The sequence below is a fragment of the Hyperolius riggenbachi genome, chromosome 12 (assembly GCF_040937935.1).
Source record: "Hyperolius riggenbachi isolate aHypRig1 chromosome 12, aHypRig1.pri, whole genome shotgun sequence".
Taxonomy (NCBI): domain Eukaryota; kingdom Metazoa; phylum Chordata; class Amphibia; order Anura; family Hyperoliidae; genus Hyperolius; species Hyperolius riggenbachi.
Window position 1 is genome coordinate 213,093,751 of NC_090657.1, and position 24,463 is coordinate 213,118,213.

General features: G+C 48.2%; 1 protein-coding gene and 1 long non-coding RNA gene across 3 annotated transcripts in view; one reads left to right on the plus strand and one right to left on the minus strand.

Annotated features, from left to right (window-relative positions):
• Window positions 1-2,722, minus strand: part of SLC38A10 (solute carrier family 38 member 10) — a 124,881-nt gene extending 122,159 nt beyond the window's left edge. For both annotated transcript variants that reach the window (XM_068263016.1, XM_068263015.1), the window contains exon 1: window positions 268-2,722. In XM_068263016.1, the coding sequence (XP_068119117.1) occupies window positions 268-366 (99 nt within the window). In that variant the 5' untranslated portion in view covers window positions 367-2,722. The remainder of the gene's footprint in view (window positions 1-267) is intronic.
• LOC137541616 (uncharacterized) overlaps window positions 2,527-24,463 on the plus strand; it is a 264,299-nt gene continuing 242,362 nt past the window's right edge. Inside the window, exon 1 of the long non-coding RNA XR_011025232.1 lies at window positions 2,527-2,877. This is a non-coding gene — a long non-coding RNA (uncharacterized lncRNA). The remainder of the gene's footprint in view (window positions 2,878-24,463) is intronic.

Genomic DNA, 24,463 nt, shown 5'->3' on the forward strand with positions numbered 1-24,463 from the left:
CAGCTATAAACTTTCCGTAGCAAAGCTAGACTAAGTGCTCATTCTGGGATTCTTATCAGAGGTGATAACAGTCACATTAGACAGAGAACAATGAAACAAAGAGCAGATTAGGTGTTTACTGTCATGTTCGAACTGATTTATAAGGTAAAATACAAGAGGGTGCTTCATCTCTGGTTCTCTTTAAACAGGAAATAAATATGGCAGCCTCCATATCCCTCTCAATTCAGGTGTCCTCTAAGCCAGAGTTGCTCTTCTTCTTATACTCACCTCTTTGAAACAAAAAGGCATGGTCAGCACACTGACTCCAACGATGCTGTTTACAATGTTCATAATCAGTCCCCAGTTGGAGGCCGCCATGTTTGACATCAGAAAAAAAACAAAAACACAAAAACAAAATTTCTAGATGTATAAATAATTCCCAAAAATGTATAGCCTTAAAAATACAAAGAACTTTTTTTACACCCAAAATATACTGTTCCTCCTCACCAGAAGGAAAAAAAAACTAAAAAAAAGACGACACAAAAGTATTTGTGGGCACAAACAGTGCTAACAACAAGAAACACGATCCTCTGTCCCAAATGACGTTATGGTAGCAAATGCCAAGGCAAACTTCTTTGATAGTAACTTGGTCCAGAACAAAAGTCCAACTTATATTTGGTGGCAACAGTCCTGGAAAACTTTGAAAGTAGGCAGATAAAAAGTTTCAATATTTGGTCCAAAAAAACTCAAATGATATCCAGCGGTAGCAGCTGTTTGAGAAAAACAATAAAGGCAGCTTCTCCAAGTAAGCTCTGTTCTTACAACCCAGAACTTATCCTGAAATTCAGCTTTACTCAGTTTAAGATCAGTCCATGAAGTAGTAAAGAACCTGGATCGTTGCTCTTTGGGTTCTGGCTGACTGCAGAGGCTGTATTCTGAGGGATGCACAAGTAGAACGTTGACGGGTTGGTACGGGCCTTGGTCAAGGTAACGGAGGACACGGTTAATTGGTTGAAAACAGGTTTATTATTTGGGCATGGGATGACAGTAAAATGGACACATGGTCAGTGATTGTTAGAACAAACACAAAAGAGAGAGGCAGAAATGGTCGTCGATTCCAGTTAAAGACAAGAGATGGAAGAAGGGACACAGGTGACCACAGGCAATAGACAGATGGTTAGTACAATTGTTGTGCAGGAATCTACCAACCAGGATTGGAACATAACAAAGAGGAAAAGTCAATACAGGCAGAGATAACGTATAAGCCACTCAGGGCTTGAAGAAATCTGGAACACTGGTTTGCTACAAGGACCAGCCAACCGAACTGAGTAAAGGAAGTGGGCTATAAAGGCACAGCAGTCAGGGCAAGTTACACTACAGAGGGTCAGCAATGCTTAGGCAGTCAGAAAGATGGAAAGGGTTGTCAGCCAGAATAAGAAGATGCCAGTCACAGAGAACACAGATTCACAAACCAGGGAAGACAATAGGTAAAAATATGCAGCACAGGGGGTGAGCAAAGAGGATCTGAGGATGTCAGTGAGCCAGATATGTGTGAGTTCAGGGAGAAGACTGAACTGAAAATGCCTGACACCATGACAGAGATAGAAGTGGCACTTATAAGTGAAGGTTAAGCATTTGAATGGTAAAGAGAGAAAATAGGGACTATACAATTGTAAAAGTAAAACAGACACAGAGATGTTGAGCAAGACGTTATTTCGCTGTTTGATGTTGGCTGATAAGCAGGCACAGCAGGGGCCTTGCCAGCTGACTGATGCCAGTCAATGGCCACAAGGTGCAGAAAAGACCAGTGTCAGTAGGGTTGTTTAGCCAGTCAAGATGTAGGAGGCAGGAATCCAGAACCAGCAATGCCAGCAGAGATGATGCCAGTCAGCAGATACTCAGAAGTCCAATGCCAGCAGTGATGATGCCAGTCAGGAGATATTTAGAGCCCAGTGCCAGCAATGATGAAGACAGTCTTAAGATACTCAGGAAACCAGTGCCAGCACTGATGATGCCCGTCATGAGATACTCAGGAGCTTAGTGCTAGCAGTAATAATGCCAGCCAAGTGCCAACAGCAGCGATAATGCCAGTCAGGGGATACCCAGAAGCCCAGTGCCAGCAGCAGTGATGATGCCAGTCAGGAGCCCAGTGCCAGCAGTGATGATGCCAGTCAGGATATATTCAGAAGCCCAGTGCCAGCAGTGATGATGCCAGTCAGGGAATACTCAGAAGCCCAGTGTTAACAGTGATGATGCCAGTCAGGAGATACACAGGAGCCTAGTGCCAGCAGTGATGATGCCAGTCAGAGGAGAGGACAGAGGTAAGGGATCCACAGAAGCCTGATGCAGAGATTAGGCAGGAGGCGCTCAGAGAAAGCAGCGTGCCAGGCAATATGCAGGACAGGTAGGGTATGCCCAGAGCCTGCAGAGTTGATGCTAATCAGGGGGCGAGGCAGGCTACACAGTGTGTGCAGGTGTCAAGCAGCTCCCATGCCTTGCGCTGTCAGTTTGTTAGACAGACTTCCCGGCATGCCCCGGGCAGGTGACGTGTCTCTAGTAAACAGAGGCGTGACGTGGCGGCGGAGGTCGCAGTGTGGCCGCCAGTCACGTAGGAGATGCCCCCTCCTTGCAGTCCGAGACCCTTCCAAGCAGCTTCCCCCTCCACCAAACCCCAAAGTCCAGCGCTACAGCTGAGCACCGCTCCAGCCACTTCCTGGTTCCCCCACCGCCAGCCACTTCCAGGTTCCCTACCGCCAGCCACTTCCGGGTTCCCCGCCGCCGTATCCAGGAGATGAGAGGCGAGACAGATCGCCACAGCGCCACGTCTGGTCGGAGGAGTGACTCGCATGCATTGGGATCTCCAGGAACTCCTGTCACAGAAACCCAGGGACGCTTTAGGTAAAATGGGACTTCTACGGTGTGCAGTCCTTGTCTTGTGGGGCCCCTGAAGAGCTCTAGACCATGGACAATTGCCCAATGTAACCCTATGGAAACACCTGCCCTCAGTAGCACCGGTTGTAGACTTTGCTGCCTGAGGCAAACTTGTGAGGATGCGTCATGGGCGATCCAGTGTAGTGTAATTTTTTGCAACTTTGTAAGATTTTGCAACCAATTGCAATAATTTATAAGTATACATATCAGAAAGTGCAACCCGACCATTGACTTTAAAAGGACACCTAAGCCAGGAATAAAAAAATCAGTTTTACTTTCCTTTGGTTGCTACTTGACCCCTGCAGCCGTTCAGTGGCCTCGCAGTCACTCGCGGAGCCTCCGATCCCCGCTGCCAGCTAGTTTCGTTTTCCCTGACCGGCCTGGCCACACATATTTTTCCCGTCTGCAATAGCGTCCTGCAACTGTGCAGGACGCTATTGAGGAATGGAACATGAAGAAGGATACGTGTGGCCAGGCCTGCGCAGGCGCAGAAAGCCCGCCGACTCCCTGTCAGAGAACATGAAACTAGCTGGTGGCGGGGGACTGGAGGATCTGCAAGTGACTGTGAGGGCACAGGACGGCTTCAGAGGGCTGGTAGAAGCCCCAGGAAAGTAAAACTGATTTTTTTATTCCTGGCTTAAGTTTCCCTTTTAGGCCTCTTGCACACTGCAAGCGATTCCGATTCAGATTCCGCTTTTTAATCTGTTTTTACATCCGATTCAGATTCCGATTTGCAGTGTGCAGGGAGCAAACTGCAAATCGGAATTGGATGTAAAAACAGATTAAAAAGCAGAATCTGAATCGCTTGCAGTGTGCAAGAGGCCTAATGCATTAGCGTGTGCTCCCTGCACACGGCAAATCCGATTTTGATTCAGATTCCGATTTTCTCTGAATGCTATCAACAGAAAAACCGCTGCCACTGTCTCTCTACTCTTCTTCCTCATTGAGCTTTGTCAGTAAAAATTTGTTCCGCGGTCGGCAACATTGTCAGGACCTGAACCCTTGGGCGACAATTCGGGGCCAAGGCTGTACATAAGTGTCACTGGCAAGCCAGCAACCTGTTACTATGGAGGAGGGCGGAGGGATGATGCATTGTGCACAGCTTCAGGTAGGCGGGTTGAGGAGGAGAACAGTGTGTTTAGGGGACACCACTGACGATCCGTATCTTTTGGCGATGTCAGGGGCTGCTCCTGTACTTACTGGATTCACACTTGAGGTGGTCTTTATTTCCCCGTATTTCGCCGTAATTGTACTAAAATTGAATCCTTTGTACAGGAGGCTGGCCAGTTACGCAAGCGCTTCCAAGCACGGGGTTATGATGACAAAACCTTGAGAAAGTCTTACAAAAGAGCTTTGGATAGTGATAGAAACAAACTTCTCAGTTCTAACCGAGTGGCGAGATCTGGCCAACAACAAACCAGGCTCTGCACTCGGTTCTGTATACAGCATGAGGAAATTGTACGGATTTTAGACAAATACTGGTACATATTATGTAATGATTCACGGTTGTCTCCTTTTGTTCCACCACGGCCAAACATTACATTTAAAAGAGCACCATCCCTGAGGGATATGCTAGTTAACAGCCATTTCGAAAATAATGCACGACCGCATTGTCGAACTTTGGGAACTTATACATGTGGGGGCTGCAGTTGTTGCAGGTTCATGCATGTGGGGTCGTCTGTGGTGCTCCCGGACGGGAAACAGTGGAAACTATCACACTTTGTTAATTGCGCCACCAAAATGGTGGTTTATTTACTATTATGCCCCTGTGGGGCTTTCTATATAGGAAAAACAACACGTGAACTCAGAGAACGTATCTCTGAGCACGTCAAGAGTATAAGAAGTGTTAACTCCACTGCTCCTGTCGGGGTGCATTTCAGGCGATACCATGGGGGCGACCCCAGGGGACTAAGATTTGTTGGAATCGATCGAGTCCACGGTTCAATAAGAGGGGGCAATCTTGATAGATTGCTCTGTCAAAGAGAGTGCCGTTGGATTTTTAATCTAAGAGCTACCTCCCCCCCAGGACTAAATGAAATGGAGGGTTATGCCCCCTTTCTTCCGTTATAGACGGGTTCTTGTGACTAATGCAAGGTTTTCTGCTGGGCATCTATATACTGCCCATTGTGAGCGGGACTGTACCTGTTCCCTTCTGGGTGTCCTAGCCCCCTGCTGTGGGTTACCATGCGGCTTCAGCTCTAAAGAACCCCATTTATTATTATTAATATTTTCTTTTGACACAACTGGCAGATGTGCCGCTTTTGTTATGAACTGCTACTTATTTGCAGTTCTTACTTGCTAATACATACATAAAAGAAACTGATAGATATGGGTGTAATTGCAGATTGCATGAAATAACGAATGTATTAGTGTTTACATATGGATGAGGTATGTGTTTGCATATGGTTTGGTGTGACAGCTCCGCCTCCCCTCCGCGCTGCTGTTTACCTTGGAGCCGCCCGCTGTGCCTGAATCCATCTTGGCATTAAGTTGCCAGGGCGAGGTGCGGGTGTGCTGCCTTTGACGTCGGCTGGGCGGGTCCCTGCTGCCCCTTCCGCCCGCCGTATTGCTGTGGGCGGATATGGGGCTTGTGTGGGGGGATCTGTCCCGGCCGGCGTCAAGCGTCTGGCCATGCGCGCTGTCTGGCGTCTCCCCCGCCGCCGGCTTGCGGTGGCTGGTTGTGGAGTGTATGCTGAGGCGTTCCTGGTCAGCGCTAGGTACGCAGCGCGGAGGAAGTGGGTGGAGCCATGAATGTGTTGTGTCTGATTGGGCACAAGTGCCGTTATAGGCGGCCATCAGCTGTTTTTGGTGAGCCACGCCCCCTGAGGAAACGAGGAGTGACTCGTGAAACATGTCGGGGCTGTGAAGTGGCATCACCAATGGCTTGCCTGACCTCCCGACTGCCTCTCCACACAGAGTCCTTTTGCTGCCTTTGCACTACTCGGCTTGTCCTGATACTGCTCTCATCTGGAGGAAAAACTGCACGGCAGGCCGCTTGATGACATTCAAAGCAATGGATTGGTGAGCAGTACGCATTACTACAATAACTCACTGTGGAACTGTCTGTGGTTAGCTCTTGCCATTGAGCTGCTCTGCTTGCCTGTGCTTATGGATTATGTATGGAAAATCCATCTACTGTGCTAACTGGACACAGACTTATGTATGACAAGATCCTCTGTTTGTTCGTGGCTTGATTGACTAACAGTGATCTAAGGCATCTTTCTGCTATACTTACCAGATACCAATGCATGGGTGTCAACGTTGCTTTCAAGTGCATGCTGCTGATTGCTTTTCCACCATTGCTGCTTATATCCATCTGATCCAGCACTATTGGCTATAATCTTCTTTTTGTGACAGAAGGACTACCTAGTGCTCTTTGGAACAAGGAACTACTATTACAAACAAATCGCAGCGCTATGCATTTGTATTGGCTATTTTTGCTTACAATGGGCATGCTAGTGCATTTTTTAGAGCTCTATTAACATTGCAATAATATCTTGTCTGTTTTGTGCTACCATATGAACCCAGTTTGAGTGCACATGCTAGAAAGCTGGGAGTATTGCTTGTGCGGTGGGGATGAATGGATGAGGCGTGTGGGACATGAGGTCGGGTTTATTTTAGATTTATTGTTTTTTTGATATAATAAAGATTTATATATTTTTACTAAAATTACTATTGGCGATATTGCTTTATTGGTATGTACCCCTCACCATTACTATTCCTTCCTGTTCAGTTGTTTTGTCTTTATTTCCCACCCTGGCCAGTTTTAAAGTGGTCTGAAACTCTGACAATATTCAATAAAATTGTGCTTTTCTACTTTTTATTGCCCATACAGTTATCATATTTGCTTTTGTGCACAAGTAATATTGTCCATTTACAAATTACAAGTTCCCAAAGTACAGTTTATCTGCTCTGAAAGCTGCCATTGCATTTTATTCAAGCTGATTCTTATTATTTATTTAAGCGGGATTGTCACCATAAAAATCAAATTTCAACAGCAACTGGTCTGAGTGTATTTAGTGATAAAGATGATAATTCTGCACTCAAAACTTTCAAAACTTTTTCTGCTGTTATGGTTTGGAGTTATCACATACTTAAGGAGCACTGGCCCTTTAGTAGTCAGTGCCAAACAGTTGCATGCTGGGGGTTCTTTTTATCTATAATATATTTCTCTTCTTCCATTTATTTCCCTGCCTAGCTGCTCATCTGAAACACGATCCCCTGCTCACTTGTGTTTACAAGCAAGGCTGAGGTGACTCAGCGATTGGAGGAGAAAAGAAAAAAAAAGTAAAGGTGCAGAAATTACATCATGATTTAGTCTAAACTGTAGGCAAAAGACATGGTTCCCACCAGGAACAGAATTATCTTCATTTACTATAGAACATTCACTGAAATCAAAACATGGACAGTACAATATAGTGGGTTGCAAAAGTATTCGGCCCCCTTGAAGTTTTCCACATTTTGTCACATTACTGCCACAAACATGAATCAATTTTATTGGAATTCCGCATGAAAGACCAATACAAAGCGGTGTACACGTGAGAAGTGGAACGAAAATCATACATGATTCCAAACATTTTTTACAAATATATAACTGCAAAGTGGTGTGTGCATAATTATTCGGCCCCCTTTGATCTAAGTGCAGTCAGTTGCCTATAGACATAGCCTGATGAGTGCTAATGACTAAATAGTGTGCCTGTGTGTAATCTAATGTCAGTACAAATACAGCTGCTCTGTGATGGCCTCAGAGGTTGTCTAAGAGAATATTGGGAGCAACAACACCGTGAAGTCCAAAGAACACACAAGACAGGTCAGGGATCAAGTTATTGAGACATTTAAAGCAGGCTTAGGCTACAAAGAGATTTCCAAAGCCTTGAACATCCCACAGAGCACTGTTCAAGCGATCATTCAGAAATGGAAGGAGTATGGCACAACTGTACACCTACCAAGACAAGGCCATCCACCTAAACTCACAGGCCGAACAAGGAGAGCGCTGATCAGAAATGCAGTCAAGAGGCGCATGGTGACTCTGGATGAGCTGCAGAGATCTACAGCTCAGGTGGGAGACTGTCCATAGGACAACTATTAGTCATGCACTGTGCAAAGTTGGCCTTCATGGAAGAGTGGCAAGAAGAAAGCCATTGTTAACAGAAAGCATAAGAAGTCCCGTTTGCAGTTTGCCACAAGCCATGTGGGGGACACAGCAACCATGTGGAAGAAGGTGCTCTGGTCAGATGAGACCAAAATGGAACTTTTTGGCCAAAATGCAAAACGCTATGTGTGGCAGAAAACTAACACTGCACATCACTCTGAACACACCATCCCCACTGTCAAATATGGTGGTGGCAGCATCATGCTCGGGGGGTGCATCTCTTCAGCAGGGACAGGGAAGCTGGTCAGAGTTGATGGGAAGATGGATGGAGCCAAATACAGGGCAAACTTGGAAGAAAACCTCTTGGAGACTGCAAAAGACTTGAGACTGGGGTGGAGGTTCACCTTCCAGCAGGACAATGACCCTAAACATAAAGCCAGGGCAACAATGGAATGGTTTAAACCAAAACATATCTATGTGTTAGAATGGCCCAGTCAAAGTCCAGATCTAAATCCAATCAAGAATCTGTGGCAAGATCTGAAAACTGCTGTTCACAAACGCTGTCCATCTAATCTGACTGAGCTGGAGCTGTTTTGCAAAGAAGAATGGGCAAGGATTTCAGTCTCTAGATGTGCAAAGCTGGTAGAGACATACCCTAAAAGACTGGCAGCTGTAATTGCAGCAAAAGGTGGTTCTACAAAGTATTGACTCAGGGGGCCGAATAATTACGCACACCCCACTTTGCAGTTATTTATTTGTAAAAAAATGTTTGGAATGATGTATGATTTTCGATCCACTTCTCACATGCACACCACTTTGTATTGGTTTTTCACGTGGAATTCCAATAAAATGTATGCATGTTTGTGGCAGTAATGTGACAAAATGTGGAAAACTTCAAGGGGGCCGAATACTTTTGCAACCCACTGTACATGTGTTATGTAAATAGACCAAGTATTTATCTACTTATTTATGTGTTTTTCCCCCTCCCGGCATAGTATGGCTAATCCTACAACAACTGGGGAATGTAAACAAAAGATAATGTTATCACTTTTGAGGAAGCAGATCATAAGCTGAAGGGGCTTTCCACCGCAGGAAAATGTGGTTTGTTTAACTGTTTGAAGGCTGTAAGGAATCTTTTCGAGGAAAGAAATGCTAAGTTTCAGACCACTTTAATCTAGTGTTAGTGTATGTACATAGTATATATATATATATATATATATATATATATATATATATATATATATATATATATATATATATATATATATATATATATATATATATATATATAATATATATAGTGTGTTTAGGGTTGCCAAAACATTCCTTTACAATAAATTCTTCTGACACATCTAAGTTATGGAGGTTCTAGGGCTACTTAGCTACTTACACATAATCAGTGCTTAAACTGCATCTAACTAGCCACAAGAGCTGTATATTTCATATGTGTCGGTATTTAAAGGGATAATTTGGCAGCACTGAGTGTGTGTATGATGTTTAAAGAGAACCCAAGGTAGCATTAAAAAAAAAAAAAAAGATTAAATTCATACTGTATTTAAGATAAGACTCACTTTTTCCTCCCCCAAAAGTATGTGTGTGTGTGTGTGGGGGGGGGGGGGGGGGGAATCACTGTGTCTTATAGTTCAAATGCAGGGAGTTCCTGCCTTGTGAACTCCTGCCAATATGAACCTCCAACCCACCGCAATGTCGGAGACTCCCTGCACTGTGCCCATGCAGAGGAGGCCACAGTACGACAAACAGAGGACACAGGAGACATAGAGGGAAACACAAAGGGGGACACAAAGGGGCATAGAGGAGGACACAAGGGGGACACAAAGGGGCACAGAGGAGGACACAAGGGAGGCACAAAGGGGCATAGAGGAGGACTCAAGGGAGACGCAAAGGGGCATAGAGGAGGACACAAAGGGGCATAGAGGAGGACACAAGGGGGACACAAAGGGGCATAGAGGAGGACACAAGGGGGACACAAAGGGGCATAGAGGAGGACACAAGGGAGGCACAAAGAGGCATAGAGGAGGACACAAGGGGGACACAAAGGGGCATAGAGGAGGACACAAAGGGGCATAGAGGAGGACACAAGGGGGACACAAAGGGGCATAGAGGAGGACACAAAGGGGCATAGAGGAGGACACAAGGGGGGCACAAAGGGGCATAGAGGAGGGCACAAAGGGGCATAGAGGAGGACACAAGGGAGACACAAAGGGGCATAGAGGGGGACACAAAGAGGCATAGAGGAGGACACAAGGAAGGCACAAAGGGGCATAGAGGAGGACACAAGGGAGGCACAAAGTTGCATAGAGGAAGACACAAGGGAGATACAAAGGGGCATAGAGGAGGACACAAAGGGGCATAGAGGAGGACACAAGGGGGCAAAAAGGAACATAGAGAAGGACACAAAGGGGCATAGAGGAGTACACAAGGGGGGCACGAAGGGCCATAGAGGAGGACACAAAGGGACATAGAGGGGGACACAAAGGGGCATAGAGGAGTACACAAAGGGGCACAGAGGGGACATAAGGGGGACACAAAGGGGCATAGAGGAGGACATAAGGGAGGCACAAGGAGGACACAAAGGGGCATAGAGGAGGACACAAGGGAGACACAAAGGGGCATAGAGGAGGACACGAGGGAGACACAAAGGGGCATAGAAGAGGACACAAAGGGGCATAGAGGAGGACACAGGGGGGGCAAAAAGGAACATAGAGAAGGACACAAGGGGGGCACGAAGGGGCATAGAGGAGGACACAAAGGGACATAGAGGGGGACACAAAGGGGCATAGAGGAGTACACAAAGGGGCATAGAGGGGACACAAGGGGGATACAAAGGGGCATAGAGGAGGACACAAAGGGGCATAGAGGGGACACAAGGGGGACACAAAGGGGCATAGAGGAGAACATAAGGGGTGCACAAGGGGGGCATAGAGGAGGACACAGGGGTGACACAAAGGGGCATAGAGGACACAAGGCAGACACAAGAGGACAGAAGGTGACTGAGGAGGACACAGGGAGACACGAGGTACAAGGGGGCATAATCCACATGATGCCCCTTTACCATGGATGTACCAGGTTTAGTATATATATTTCCCCTGGTTTTTGTCCTCTAAAGATGTGTGTCTTATTGCCAGGAGCTTCTTATAGTCTGAAAAATACGGTACTTGCCTAAGAAGAGGGAAGCCTTTTGATCCTCCAGAGGCTTTCCATGTCCTCCAGGAGACCACCACTGCTGCTCGGGACCCCCTTGCTCCTCCTCACGCATGAGTGCGGCCATACAGCGCCTGTGTGAGTGTGGCTGTGCCTGCGGACTTAGCCAGAGACACTGGTGTGCACAGGCATGGCTGTACTCACGCAGGCACAGCACAGCCACACTCGTGTACACAGGCATGGCTGTACTCACACATGCACAGCACAGCCACACTGACATCTCCAACAAGCCCTTGTCAGATGTGTTCCGGCTTGGAAACGTGTGGGCCAGGAATGATGTGGGAAGCTTCAGGAGGGTCCAGAGGCTTCCAACTTCTTGGGTAAGTATCTATTTTTCATGTAGTTTTGGGTACACCTTAAGACAAAGCTCAGCATACTTTGGAAGTAAGTGCCATGTGTTTTGCCAGTTTCACGTACTCCAGGATCTCCTTTATGTTTGCAATGGGAACTAGGACATAGCAATAGCCATAGCTGTCATCACAGCTGCTATGGGACGCTGGAGTAGAGGGTGCCCAGGTGGTACTGTGTGTATTCACCATTAACTTTCTTGTCAGAGGTGCCTGGCTCTTCTACTGACCACATATGATATTGCCTGATGAAGCGGGATCAAACCTGCGAAACGCATTGCATTGTACCCCGGAGTATGTAAATAAACTTGTATTTGACAAATACATTGGCAATTTTTGTGTCTGCTTGGAGGAGGTAAATCCACCACTGCCTCCTCCTGTTTTAAACTTTTTAGATTCTTTTATCCTTTCGGCGCCTCTGTATCCATGCTACGCTATATTAACTTTCTTGTGTTCCTCCACTCTATGATTTTGTTCCAGTCCTCATGCTGTGTTGCCAACCGTCTGTAAAAGGACGGGCAGTCCGTACTTACTACACTAAAAATCCCCTGTCCATAGTGTCCGTCCTTTTTAAAAAGGCATCCGTCAAAACAGGCGCTTGTCGCCGCTATTCTTACTGCGCATGTGCGCTTCCCGGCAAAGCCAAGCTTGTCCCGGGGCGACTGAGCTAGGAAATTTACAGGCTTCATCTTCCTCCTTTGTCCCGCCCTTCCTCCAATCAGTTGACTCCTTCACTCAGGCACCTCTCTCCAGCCAATGAAGAAGAGAGGCTGCCCAGCAAGCCCGCCCACAATCCCCGTCCAGACTGCTACTTACTGGAGTGAGCTGTGCACAGCGTGGGTGCAGGAAGTTCTCTCGTAATTCGTCCTCTTCTAGGTTTTCTCCCCAGGCAGTAGGTATTCCCGGCACATTATAAATGTAAGTTGGTAACGAGTTGCAGCCACACGCAGTGCAGCCCAGCTGGGGGGAGACACAGCAGGAGAGGTGATTGGAGCTCTGCACTTTTTGTTCCGTGAGGAGAGGAGAATCAAGCAGTGCAGAGCATGCTTGCCTCACAGACAGCCTGTCACTCCCCTGCACTGCTTAAAGGTGGCCATACACTGGTCGATTTTGCCATCAGATCGACTAACAGATAGCTCCCTCTCTGATCGAATCTGATCAGAGAGGGATCGTATGGCCACCTTTACTGCAAACAGATTGTGAATCGATTTCAGCATGAAACCGGTTCACCATCTGTGAAGCTGGCGCTGCTGCCGCTGACACCCCCCCCCCCCCCCCCCCCCCCGCGTACATTACCTGATCCGGCCGACGTGAGTCCCCCGGTCTCCGCTGTCTTCTTCTCCGCTTTGGGCTTCAGCTTCACTGTACTTCCTGTCTGGGGAAGTTTAAACAGTAGAGGGCGTTCAATCAGAGGATGATCTGTAGTGTCATCTTGTGGTCTGTTCAGGTGCCCCCATGTTGCTTGAACTGCAATTCAAAGCATTTGCAGTGATATTCTGCACCCTTGACCAGCTGCTTCAATAATGCATGCTGGGAGATGTGGTCCATAAATGTGACTATATGCCCTGACTGGGTTTGTGCCCACATTACAACTCTTCCTCCTGTTCCAGTTCACGCTCCTCCACAGCTTGATCCACCAGTCTACGCACAGCACGCTCCAGGAAGCGTACGGGATCAAGTCGCTGATGGCGCCCTCACTGCGACTCACCATGTTTGTCACCTCCTCAAACGGCTGCATGAGCCTGCAGGCATTTCGCATGAGTGTCTAGTACGTCGGCCAGAACATCCCCATCTCCCCAGACTGTGTCCTTTGACTGTAGTTGTAGAGATACTGGTTGACGGCTTTCTCCTGTTGTAGCAGGCGGTTGAACATCAGAAGCGTTGAATTCCAGCGAGTCGGGCTATCGCAAATCCAGTGTCTCACTGGCAAGTTGTTTCTCCGCTGAATATCGGCAAAGCGTGCCACGGCCGTGTAAGACCGCCTGAAATGCCCACACACCTTCCTGGACTGCTTTAGGACGTCCTGTAAGCCTGGGTACTTAGACATAAATCTCTGCATTATGAGATTCAGCACATGTGCCATGCAGGGTAAATGTGTCAACTTTCCCAAATTCGAAGCCAAAATGAGATTGCTGCCGTTGTCACACACCACGTTGCCGATCTCCAGTTGGTGCGGGGTCAGCCACTGATCCACCGGTTTGTTCAGAGCAGCCAGGGGAGCTGCTCCAGTGTGACTCTCCGCTTTAAGGCAAGACATGTCTAAGATGGCGTGACACCATCGTACCTGGCATGCAGCGTAGGCCCTGGAGAGCTGGGGCTGTGTAGCTGGAGAGGAGATCACAGCACCAGTAAAGTTGAACCAAGGAGGATGACGACAGCAAAGAGGATGTAGCAGGAGGAGAGGAGATGGCAGCAGGCCTGCCTGCAAGCCGTGGAGGTGTCACAACTGGGTCCGCTGCACAGCCACGTACTCCCTGCTTGCCAGCGGTCACCAGGTTGACCCAATGGGCTGTGTAAGTAATGTACCACCCCTGACCATGCTTGGCAGACCAGGCATCCGTGGTCAGATGGACCCTTGACTCAACGCTGTGTGCCAGAGATGACACCACTTGCCATTCAACTTCATGGTACAGTTTGGGTATCGCCTTTTTTGAGAAATAATTGCGGCCTGGTATCTTCTACTGCGGTGTTCTAATGGGCACAAATTTTTGGAAGGCCTCAGAGTCTACCAGCTGGTATGGTAACAGCTGGCGAGCTAACCGTTCCGCCAAGCCAGCTGTCAGCTGGTATGGTAACAGCTGGCGAGCGAACAGTTCCGCCAAGCCAGCTGTCAGAGGCCGAGCAAGGGTGTGACTGGCAGACATTGGCTTCTTCCCCTCAAACACGGACACCTGGCTGCTGCTGTGTGCAGAGGAGCAGGAACCGCTCAAGGTGAGAGGCGGAGTGGAGAAGGGTGGCTGTGATTGTGAAGGTGCAAGGGAGAAAGCGGGTGAAGATGATGCACCTGAAGGAGAAAGGAGGGTGGCTTTGCTTTTGTGTGCTGCTTTTCCTCAGGTGGTCTTCCCATTGCAGTTTGTGCCTTTCCTGCATGTACCTTCGTAAGGCAGTTGTCCCTACGTGAGTGTTGGCCTTTCCACGGCTCAATTTTTGGCGGCAGAGAGAACAGATGGAATTGCTCTGATCTAAGGCAGACACAAAAAAAAAATTCCAAACCACTGAGCCCCCCTGGGGTGATGGCACTATGGTGGCATCAGCAGCTGACATTGAAGGGCATGTGGGCTGGCTGTCCATAGGTGATGATACATGGTGCCGGACACTGCCACCAGCTGTTTCTGACGACGAGCTCCCTCTGCTTCTATCATGGAGTCGTCTCCTCCTACTCCTCTCTGACTTCCCCTCTGAACTGTCCCCTTGGTCATCTTGTCTATTAGGATCCCACGTGGCATCCGTATCTTCATAATCATCCTCCCCAGCTTCGCTTGCCTCAGACACCTCATAAACTGCACCAACAGCAGGTACTCATCATCCTCCTCCTCACACCTTACGTCCATAGTGTCACCTAACTCAGACATATGAGGTGCTGTAACTTGCTTAGCGCTTTCATCTTGTTGTAACAATAATGGCTGTGAATCAGTTAATTCCCCTAACTTGTAGTAGCGCTGGTGGCTACGGAAGATGAAGTGTTCTGTGTTAAATAGTCAACCACGTCCTGACAATCTTGGGAGTTGATGGGACGTGCCTTCTTTTGAGCACTGTACTTTGGTCCAGGGCTGCACGAAATCTCGTCAGCACGTCCTCAAACAGACCTGCCGGGTGGCCTGCCTCTGGGTCTACCTCTGGCTCTGCCTCTGCCTGTTATTTTGTCCATATGGGGGGGGGGGGGGTGAAGTGAAAGGTATGCACTACCTTGACTAATACAATGTGCAGTCACACAGGTGCAGTGAAAGGTATGCAGTGACTGGTATTACAATACAATGTGCAGCTGTCACACACGTGCAGTTAACAGGTATGCACGGACTGGTATATTAAACAGCGTGCGGTCACACAGGTACTGTGAACAATTATGCAATGACTAGTATTACAAATTTGCAGCTGTCACACACACAGGTACCATGAACAGGTGCCGTGACTGGTGGTATACAAAACTGTGTGCGCTCACGTAGGTAGGTAGGTGCACTGAACAGGTGGGTATACAGTGATTGGTATTACAAATGTGCAGCTGTCACACACAGGTAGTCACTGAATGTGCTGGGCCTGGCAGTTGCACAGTAGGAATTACCAAGGGGCCAAGGTCCAGCAGCTGCAACTGACTGACAGGGCTGTATATGCAACACAAGTGTCTGTGGGACACACACACAAAAAAAAATAGATCACAAGAACAACATTAGCTCTCAAAAGAGCTGTTGAGGATGAGGAGTGCTTTTTAGCAATAAGGATCAGCAAGAAGGAGCAACCTAACAAGCCTAACACAAGAGCCTAACTAAGCTTTCCCTATGTCAGCAGCCAGGTTCTCTCCCTTCTCTAATTACTGCAGCCACACGAGTGAGCGAAAAGGCTGACGCTGCCTGCGTTTTATAAGGATAGGGGGGGGGTTCCAGGAGGGAGTGTAGCCTGATTGGCTACCCTGTGTCTGCTGACTGTGATGTATAGGGTCAAAGTTGACCCTAATGATGTAGTATAGGGGGCGGGTTGACTTTGCATATAGTTCGCGGTTCACCGCAAACCACCGAAGTTTGCGCGAATAAGTTCTCGGTCGAACGATTCGGGCCATCTCTAGTCAGGAGAAGGAAGATAGATACAATCATTTATTTTCGCCTCCGGTGTCCTTTAAAGGACAACTGAAAAAGTCCAGGTCAGCACACCGTTAGAAGATACAAGTTTCTTCAATTTATTGCTTCATTAGCACATGAATATGACAATTGTTTCGGGGCCACAGCGGGTCCCCTTCTTCAGATAGTGCAAACACTTTGTTTGCACTATCTGAAGAAGGGGACCCGCTGTGGCCCCGAAACAATTGTCATATTCATGTGCTAATGAAGCAATAAATTGAAGAAACTTGTATCTTCTAACGGTGTGCTGACCTGGACTTTTTTGCTTGCTTATGATACTGTTGGATGTTTGGGCTCAGCATCCACAGGTTGCAGCACCTGGACTTGGGGTAAGGTGTGCCACGTCTACAACATAATTGCATTAAAGGACAACTGAAGTGAGAGGGATATGGAGGCTGCCATATTTATTTCCATTCCATCTAAGCAATGCCAGTTGCCAGGCCCTCCTGCTGATCCTCTGCCTCTAATACTATTAGCCATAGCCCTTGAACAAGCATGCAGCAGATTAGGTGTTACTGACTTTAAAGTCAGATCTGACAAGACTAGCTGCATGCTTGTTTCTATTGTTATTCAGATACTACTGCAGAGAAATAGACCAGCAGGGCTGCCAGGCAACTGGTATTGATTACAAGGAAATTAATATGGCAGCCTCTGTATACCTCTTACTTCAGTTCCCCTTTAATTTCCATGAGGCACGACTTCTGAATATATGCCGCACACAGATGCTAAAATAAATGATACACATATATCAGCACAGGCTTACTGGGAATAGTAATCCGCTGGCTAACCATTACAGCACATACAAATGCAGAACCTACATAAGTATCTGGGAAAACGGATGTAAGACAAAATCGGTAATGTATGGACTTATAAATATCTAAATATGCAAATAAGACGCATATGTGAGCGCCTGAGACTGAGATAAACAAGTTTTAATAAATAAGGGTGATTAAAACCATACAGTATAGAGCTGCACTAGGATAACCAGAGGAGAAACGTAACATAATTAGACATACAAATAATGTATGGGCTGTTTTCCTTCTATAGGTTAGTAACCCGCAGTAATGGCATGTGTACTGATCTAGCGGTATGCCAAGTATATTGCTTCTGTGCGCTGCTAAATATTCATGTTCTGAATTATGCACATATCTAATCAGCGTCCAGACTGAGATCAATGGGGTCTAAAGAGAAACTTTAATTAAAGTACCACTATCGTGAAATTTGTAAAATTTAAAACGCATGTAAACACATACAAATAAGAAGTATGTTTCTTCCAGAGTAAAATGGGCCATAAATTACTTATCTCCTATGTTTCTGTCACTTACAGCAAGTAGTAGAAATCTGACATTACTGACAGGTTTTGGGCTAGTCCATCTCTTCATGGCCTTTATTCTTTATAAAGACAGTATATAGTGATCTGAAAGGGATCAATTTGCTGGCCATATTGACCAGTGTATGGCCAGCTTTAGACTGAGAGGAAGGCAGAAACCATTAGGTGGAGGAAAGAAGTCCAAGCCCCTCCCCTCTGCTGGGGTCCCCTGCGATCACGAGTGCTGCTTCCCCACAATTGCGCTCTGGCAGTTCGCTACTTAGCTTTATATCATTTCAAGCTGCTCATTGCATTTTCCTCTAAAAAATGGAAAAAAATAGCGTGTTCTAAAACGTTTGACTATTTGGGCTTGATTCACTAACCGGCGCTAAGCGTTAGCAGCGGTGTGAAAAGCAATTTTTTGCCCCTAAAGCTACTTCTCACGCAGCCCCGCTCACTGCGCGCACAGCGCGAGTGCGCCTATATTAGTGCGCGGTGCGATGATAACGTTGCACCCGCTGCCCCTTAAACGTTGCACCTCGTGCAACGATAACGGCGCATCAGGCGCCCCTGAAGCTCAGTGGCACCCGATGCGCCGTTATAAAGGGGCAGCGGGTGCAACGTTATCGTCGCACCGCGCACTAATATAGGCGCAGCCGCGCTGTACACGCAGTGAGCGGTACTAAGACTCATGTGTGGGCGCAAACTACTTAGTGATGTAAGTTGCGTCCACTAAGTAATAAGGCACACTAACCGGCTTAGTGCCGGTTAGTTAATCAAGCCCTTAGTGTATTGGTGATCCATTTTGCCCAGAGTGTCTCTTTAAAATACTTTTTCTCATGTCACCTTGCCTCGTTGTGCCAGTTGCAGGCTTGCTGATCCTTACTTGTACCACGAGAAGCCGAAGGAGTTCTGGCAGTACGGAAACGCAGTGTCCAGCCAATGAGAGGCAGCCACATTAATGGGCTCTTGTAGAAGCTGCGTGTCACTAGGGTGTGGGTGCCCCGTGCAAATACCCGGAAGGCTGACTGACAGTTACTCCTGGTCACACTCCTGCCCCGGCACCCTCACTACATACACGTGTGACTAGGATGAGGTCACCCTGTGCAAATAACCGGAAGGCTGACAGTTACTCCTGGTCACACTCCCGCCCCGGAACCCTCACTTCATACATGTGTGACTAGGGTGGCGGCGCCCCGTGCAAATACCCAGAAGGCTGACAGTTACTCCTAGTCACACTCCTGCCCCGGTGCCCTCACTTCATACATGTGTGACTAGGGTGAGGGTGCCCTGTGCAAACACCAGGAAGGCTGGCAGTTACTCCCGGTTGTCACTCTCCCGCCCTGTGCCCTCACTTCATACATGTGTGACTAGGGTGAGGGCGCCCTGTGCAAACACCAGGAAGGCTGGCAGTTACTCCCGGTCGTCACACTCCCGCCCTGTGCCCTCACTTCATACATGTGTGACTAGGGTGAGGGCGCCCTGTGCAAACACCAGAAAGGCTGGCAGTTACTCCCGGTCGTCACACTCCCGCCCTGTGCCCTCACTTCATACATGTGTGACTAGGGTGAGGGCGCCCTGTGCAAACACCAGGAAGGCTGGCAGTTACTCCCGGTCATCACACTCCCGCCCTGCGCCCTCACTTCATACATGTGTGACTAGGGTGGGGTGGACCCGTGCAAATAACCGGAAGGCTGATAGTTACTTCTGGTCACACTCCCGCCCCGGCACCCTAACTTCATACATGTTGACTAGGGTGGGGGCACCTCGTGCAAATAACCGGAAGGCTGACAGTTACTCCTGGTCACACTCCCGCCCCGCGCCCTCACTTCATACATGTGTGACTAGGGTGGAGGCACCTCGTGCAAATAACCGGAAGGCTGACAGTTACTCCCGTTCACACTCCCGCCCCGGCACCCTCACTTCAAATGTGTGACTAGGGTGAGGGCGCCCCATGCAAATAACCGGAAGGCTGACAGTTACTCCTGGTCACACTCCCTCCCCGGAACCCTCACTTCATACATGTGAGACTAGGGTGGGGGCGCCCCGTGCAAATACCCAGAAGGCTGACAGTTACTCCTAGTAACATTCCTGACCCGGTGCCCTCACTTCATACATGTGTGACTAGGGTGGGGGCGCCCCGTGGAAATAACCAGAAGGCTGACAGTTACTCCAGATCACACACCCGCCCCAGCGCCCTCACTTCATACATGTGTGACTAGGGTGGGGGCAACCCGTGCAAATAACTGGATGGCTGACAGTTACTCCAGGTCACACTCCCGCCCCGGCGCCCTCACTTCATACATGTAAATATCATTCTCAGCGTACAGCAATTAATGTGTTTACCAAAGTATTGTTCTTATTGCTGCCGGATGTAGTCCGCGGCTGTCAATGGCCGCTGTGCCAAGCAAGCCAGCAGAGCAAGAAAAACAATGAAATAAATTCCTTGTTTTACATGTACAGTGGTAGAAAACTGAATTTTGTTTCATCCAAAGTGCATCTCCGATGGCAGAAATAGGAACGTATTTCTTCCCATGCGGAATAGATGTCAACAATAGGCGGGGTAGTATTTAATAAACATACCTAGAGGCAGTGTGTTTAGGATATCTAGTAGGAAGGCAACTTGGTCAGAGGACAAAGGGGACTGGCCTAAGGTAGAGCGTATGATTGTCAGAGAAAGTGAGTTTTAAGAGAGCGTTTAAAGAAAACCTGTAACAAAGAAAACCTCCCCTGGGGGGTACTCACCTTGGGTGGGGGAAGCCTCCGGATCCTATTGAGACTTCCCCCGTCCTCCTCGGTCCTACGGCGGCGGAGAAAATCCTCCCGGAACGGCGGCGATGTAAATATTTACCTCCCCGACTTCATGGCAGGCGCAGTATCGGCTCTCCGCACGGAGATAGGCAGAAATAGCCGATCGCTGTCGGGCCGCTCTACTGCGTAGGTGCAAGTCTCCTGTGCCAGCGTAGCAGAGCGGACCCGACGGACATCAGATATTTTCGCTAATCTCTGTGCGGAAAGCCGCAACAGCACCCCAACTGGAGCCAGGAAAGGTAAATTTATCAGTGCTTGTCAGGCTTGTCGAGGGAGGATTCCGGGACACTTCGGGGGAGCCAGCGCTGGAGTGCCTGTAGCTACAGGGGAGGGGGAAGCCTCATTGGGACTCTGAGTCTTCCCCCTCTCGAGGTGAGTACCCCCCAGGGGAACTTTTTTTTGATACAGAGTCTCTTTAAAGATTTCAAAGGTTGGAGAGTGACGGATGTGTTGTGGCAGGAGATTCCAGATGAGGGGTGAAGCACGTGAGAAGTCTTGAATATGTGAATGCAAGGAGGTAATTCTAAAGGAGGACAACAGCAGGTCATGTGCAGATTTGAGATTGCGGTTGGGTTGGTATCCAGAAATTAGTGAGGATATGTACAAAGGGGAGACATTGTGAAAATCTTTGTAGGTTAGGGTTAGGAGTTTGAACTGGATCCTCCAGGTAATTGGCAGCCAGTGAAGAGCTTGACAGAGAGGGGCAGCGGAGGAAGATCGAGAAGAAAGATGTACGCTGAGTTCAGTACAGATTGGAGCGGTGCCAGTGTGTTGGTAGTCTACAGTGCAGTAGTCCAGACAAGATATTAGAAGAGCATGTACTAACATTTTAGTTGTGTCCTGAGGTTGGATGCGAGATATGTGCGAGATTAAAAACAAGGGTTCTGTTTTAGTCCATAAAATAAACCTCATATGAATGGGAATAAGGCCTTGTTCACATCTACAGCGTTTTTGTAAAAATGTAAGCGCGGGCGATTTTCAAAATCGCCCTGAAAATGTTTGTGCAATGATTCTCTATGAGAGAGTTCATATCTGAGCGGTTTTTTGCGACCCGCTTAGGAAAGCGGTGCTTGGGCCATTTTTAAGGCGATTTGCCTCAATGGAAGGTATAGGAAAAACGCGAAACGCTCACAAAATCGCTTTGGCAATTTTACTCCAGATTTTTTTCCGGATCAAAAGACGGAAGTGCTCTGCAAAAACGCCCACAAAAACGAGCGAACGCACAGAAAATCGCTGGAAAACGCCAAAAAAAAGCCCACCACGGACAGACACGCAAGCCGAACGCAATGTGAACAAGGCCTACAGGATTTTTACTTACCTCAGGCTTCCTCTAGCCCCATGTAGCTCGTCTGCTCCCTTGATGTCCTTCCGATACCCTCTATTGTGTCGCTGTGAAGTCCGCAATCCAGTTGGGTTGCAGGCCACTGCGTATGTGCTGTTCAAGTGCCTCCTCCTCATCACTAGCTCCTCTACCTTTTGTTTCTTTGAGGCCCCTTGTACACTTGGCTTGAAAAGCTGTGTTGTTACCCTGTTTGACCGCAGGGTAACGCAACTGCAGTGGAAGGCAATGGGGCCTAGCACACTTACTGCGTTGTGTTGCGTTGCACTGGAAGTGCCCAACCGGCTACCGAGCTGCTGCAAAGTCAACAGCACGTTACCGTGGTGACCCAGCAGCGGCGAAAGTAATGTAAGTCAATGGGTAGAATTTTTTATCATGTTGGCGGCGGAGTGCATATGCAGAACCAGGGTAATCACAGTGACATACTTCCTGTCCAGCAGGGATTATGTCACTGGGCGAGGGGGAACGGAACAATGCGTAGGACCCTGTCAGCGCATTCTGCCGCAGGGTCATGTAACTGACATTGCAATGCGATGGGGCGGAGCATCGCACCGCAAGCGCACAGGCCAGGTGTAAACCTAAGTACACCAAGAGCCCCTTTTCAGCGAAAATCACGATCAGCATCGCAAATGCGCTGCCATGCAACCACGGTTCTTTCTATTTACGCTGAGCGCATTTCTTCCCGTTATTTTCAATGGGATTTAAGACAAAACTAACTATAGGCCTATCCCAAATGCACGAAAAATGCAACATTGCGATTGGCCAAAAATCAAAGTGCACTGGAGGTAAAAGGGCACGGCGACTTCCATGTTAATGCTTTCGGCAAATCGCAAACCATCCAAAACTGTGATCGAAACGCGGCCGGCGTAAAAGGGCCCTAACAACTAAATCATCATTCTGACAGTGACTTTGTTGCACCCTGGGCCGCTTTTCCTCTGTGTTCAAAATGTAATATAATAATTCCAGGGTCGGCATTTAGCGATTTCCGGTTGCACGGTTTCTCATGCGGCGTCCCACTTTCTGCTCAGTCTAGAGCTGTGCCTTAGAAGCGCCTGGGTAATCCTCCGGCATGCGAAGGGTCACCACTCCTCCTAACCCTCCGCTCCTCCAAATTCCTGACGCCTAATGAGGCAGATAACGCGGTTTTATTATTAATCATTGGCGCTTTCAGAGAACGGCTTTGCAGGAATCAATAGGAGACCAAAATGGTAAGTATGCAAATGACACGGTGACAAAGGCACCCATCTGTATAATGAACACTTAGACTTCATTTACTCAATTATGTCTCTGGAAAAGTCCTCCTCTAACCCCCCCCCCCCCCCGCCTTCCCCCGAAGATTACACTTCACATCGCTTCTGCGTCGCTCCGCAGCCATTTCTCTGGATAAAATGATTTCCTCGGCGTGAAATTGAGCTCCTGCTAATGGCACACTCAGGGCCTTTCCCCCCTGAATCTCCGAGAAGCGCTGCGAAGGCCGGTCTCCTGGGCTTACCCCTGTGGGAAGCGGCGGTGGGGACAAAGAGGACGCGGCTCCTGACAGAGCGAGAGGAAGCTGTACTGTGTGATATGGAAGGACAGGAAGCGGCCATGTGAGAGGCATCAGTAATGACTCCCAGCCCGCACCAGGCCGCCTCAGGCAGACACTAACCTTCATCAAGGAAACAAGATGGCCGAACTCAGGTTCAGGGTGAAGGTTCCACTCCCCTCATTCTGGTTCATTTAAAAAATATATTTCTATATAAATATTTGTAATTCTCTATTCTGTCCAGTCCTAAAGAGTCATGTTTATTTTTTTGTAATCTGATATATGTGATAATATCCTTATAAAAAGAATTTATGTGAAAATCTATTGGGCGTATTTTTTTTTATTGAAATTCCGTGAGATGCAGCGCCACTTTTCTTGTGCCTTCCCCAGTGCAGATCGGCGCACGGAGTGATTCTTTTTTACCTGATCCTGACGCAGGATTCGCTCTCCCCTCGCAGGATCGTATCTCCTCTCCTACCACCGACGACGCGGTAATGCTGACATCCTCCTCCGGGTCCCAATCACATGTGATATCAGAGTTACAGATTACCCAGCGAGCTCATGGCGAGCCAGAACTCCTAGGAGTGTGTAAGCGGCTACGAAGGACCAAAAAGACCTCTTACTAAAATGTTATGCAAAACAGAAGTTTGCCTCCTTACACAGAAGGTATATTTGAATATTCAGATTGGAGTGAGCTCTGAGATGTCCCACAATGCATCACTGCTGAATATGCAAATCATCTTTGCTGTCCCTGAAAGCTGAACACACCTCCAGAACTGCTGGAAAGCAATGATATGTCAGCCTGCTAACTACTTGCCGACTGCTCCACGTCAAATGGCGTGAGCAGTGTGGCAGCCCCAGGACCGCTCCACGCCGATTGGCGTGAACGGCCGTCTATGGGGCTAGCAGGAGATTGCGCGCGCATCTTCTGCTCGGTGGACGGAGCTCCGCCCCGCCTTCAGTCTTCGTGCGGCGATCGCCGCTCGAAGACTGTTAGATGCCGAAACCGCTGTCTATTAGGGCAATAGAGCGCTGCGATCTAAGACAACGCTGTACTGGGGACAGCCATGTGACATGGC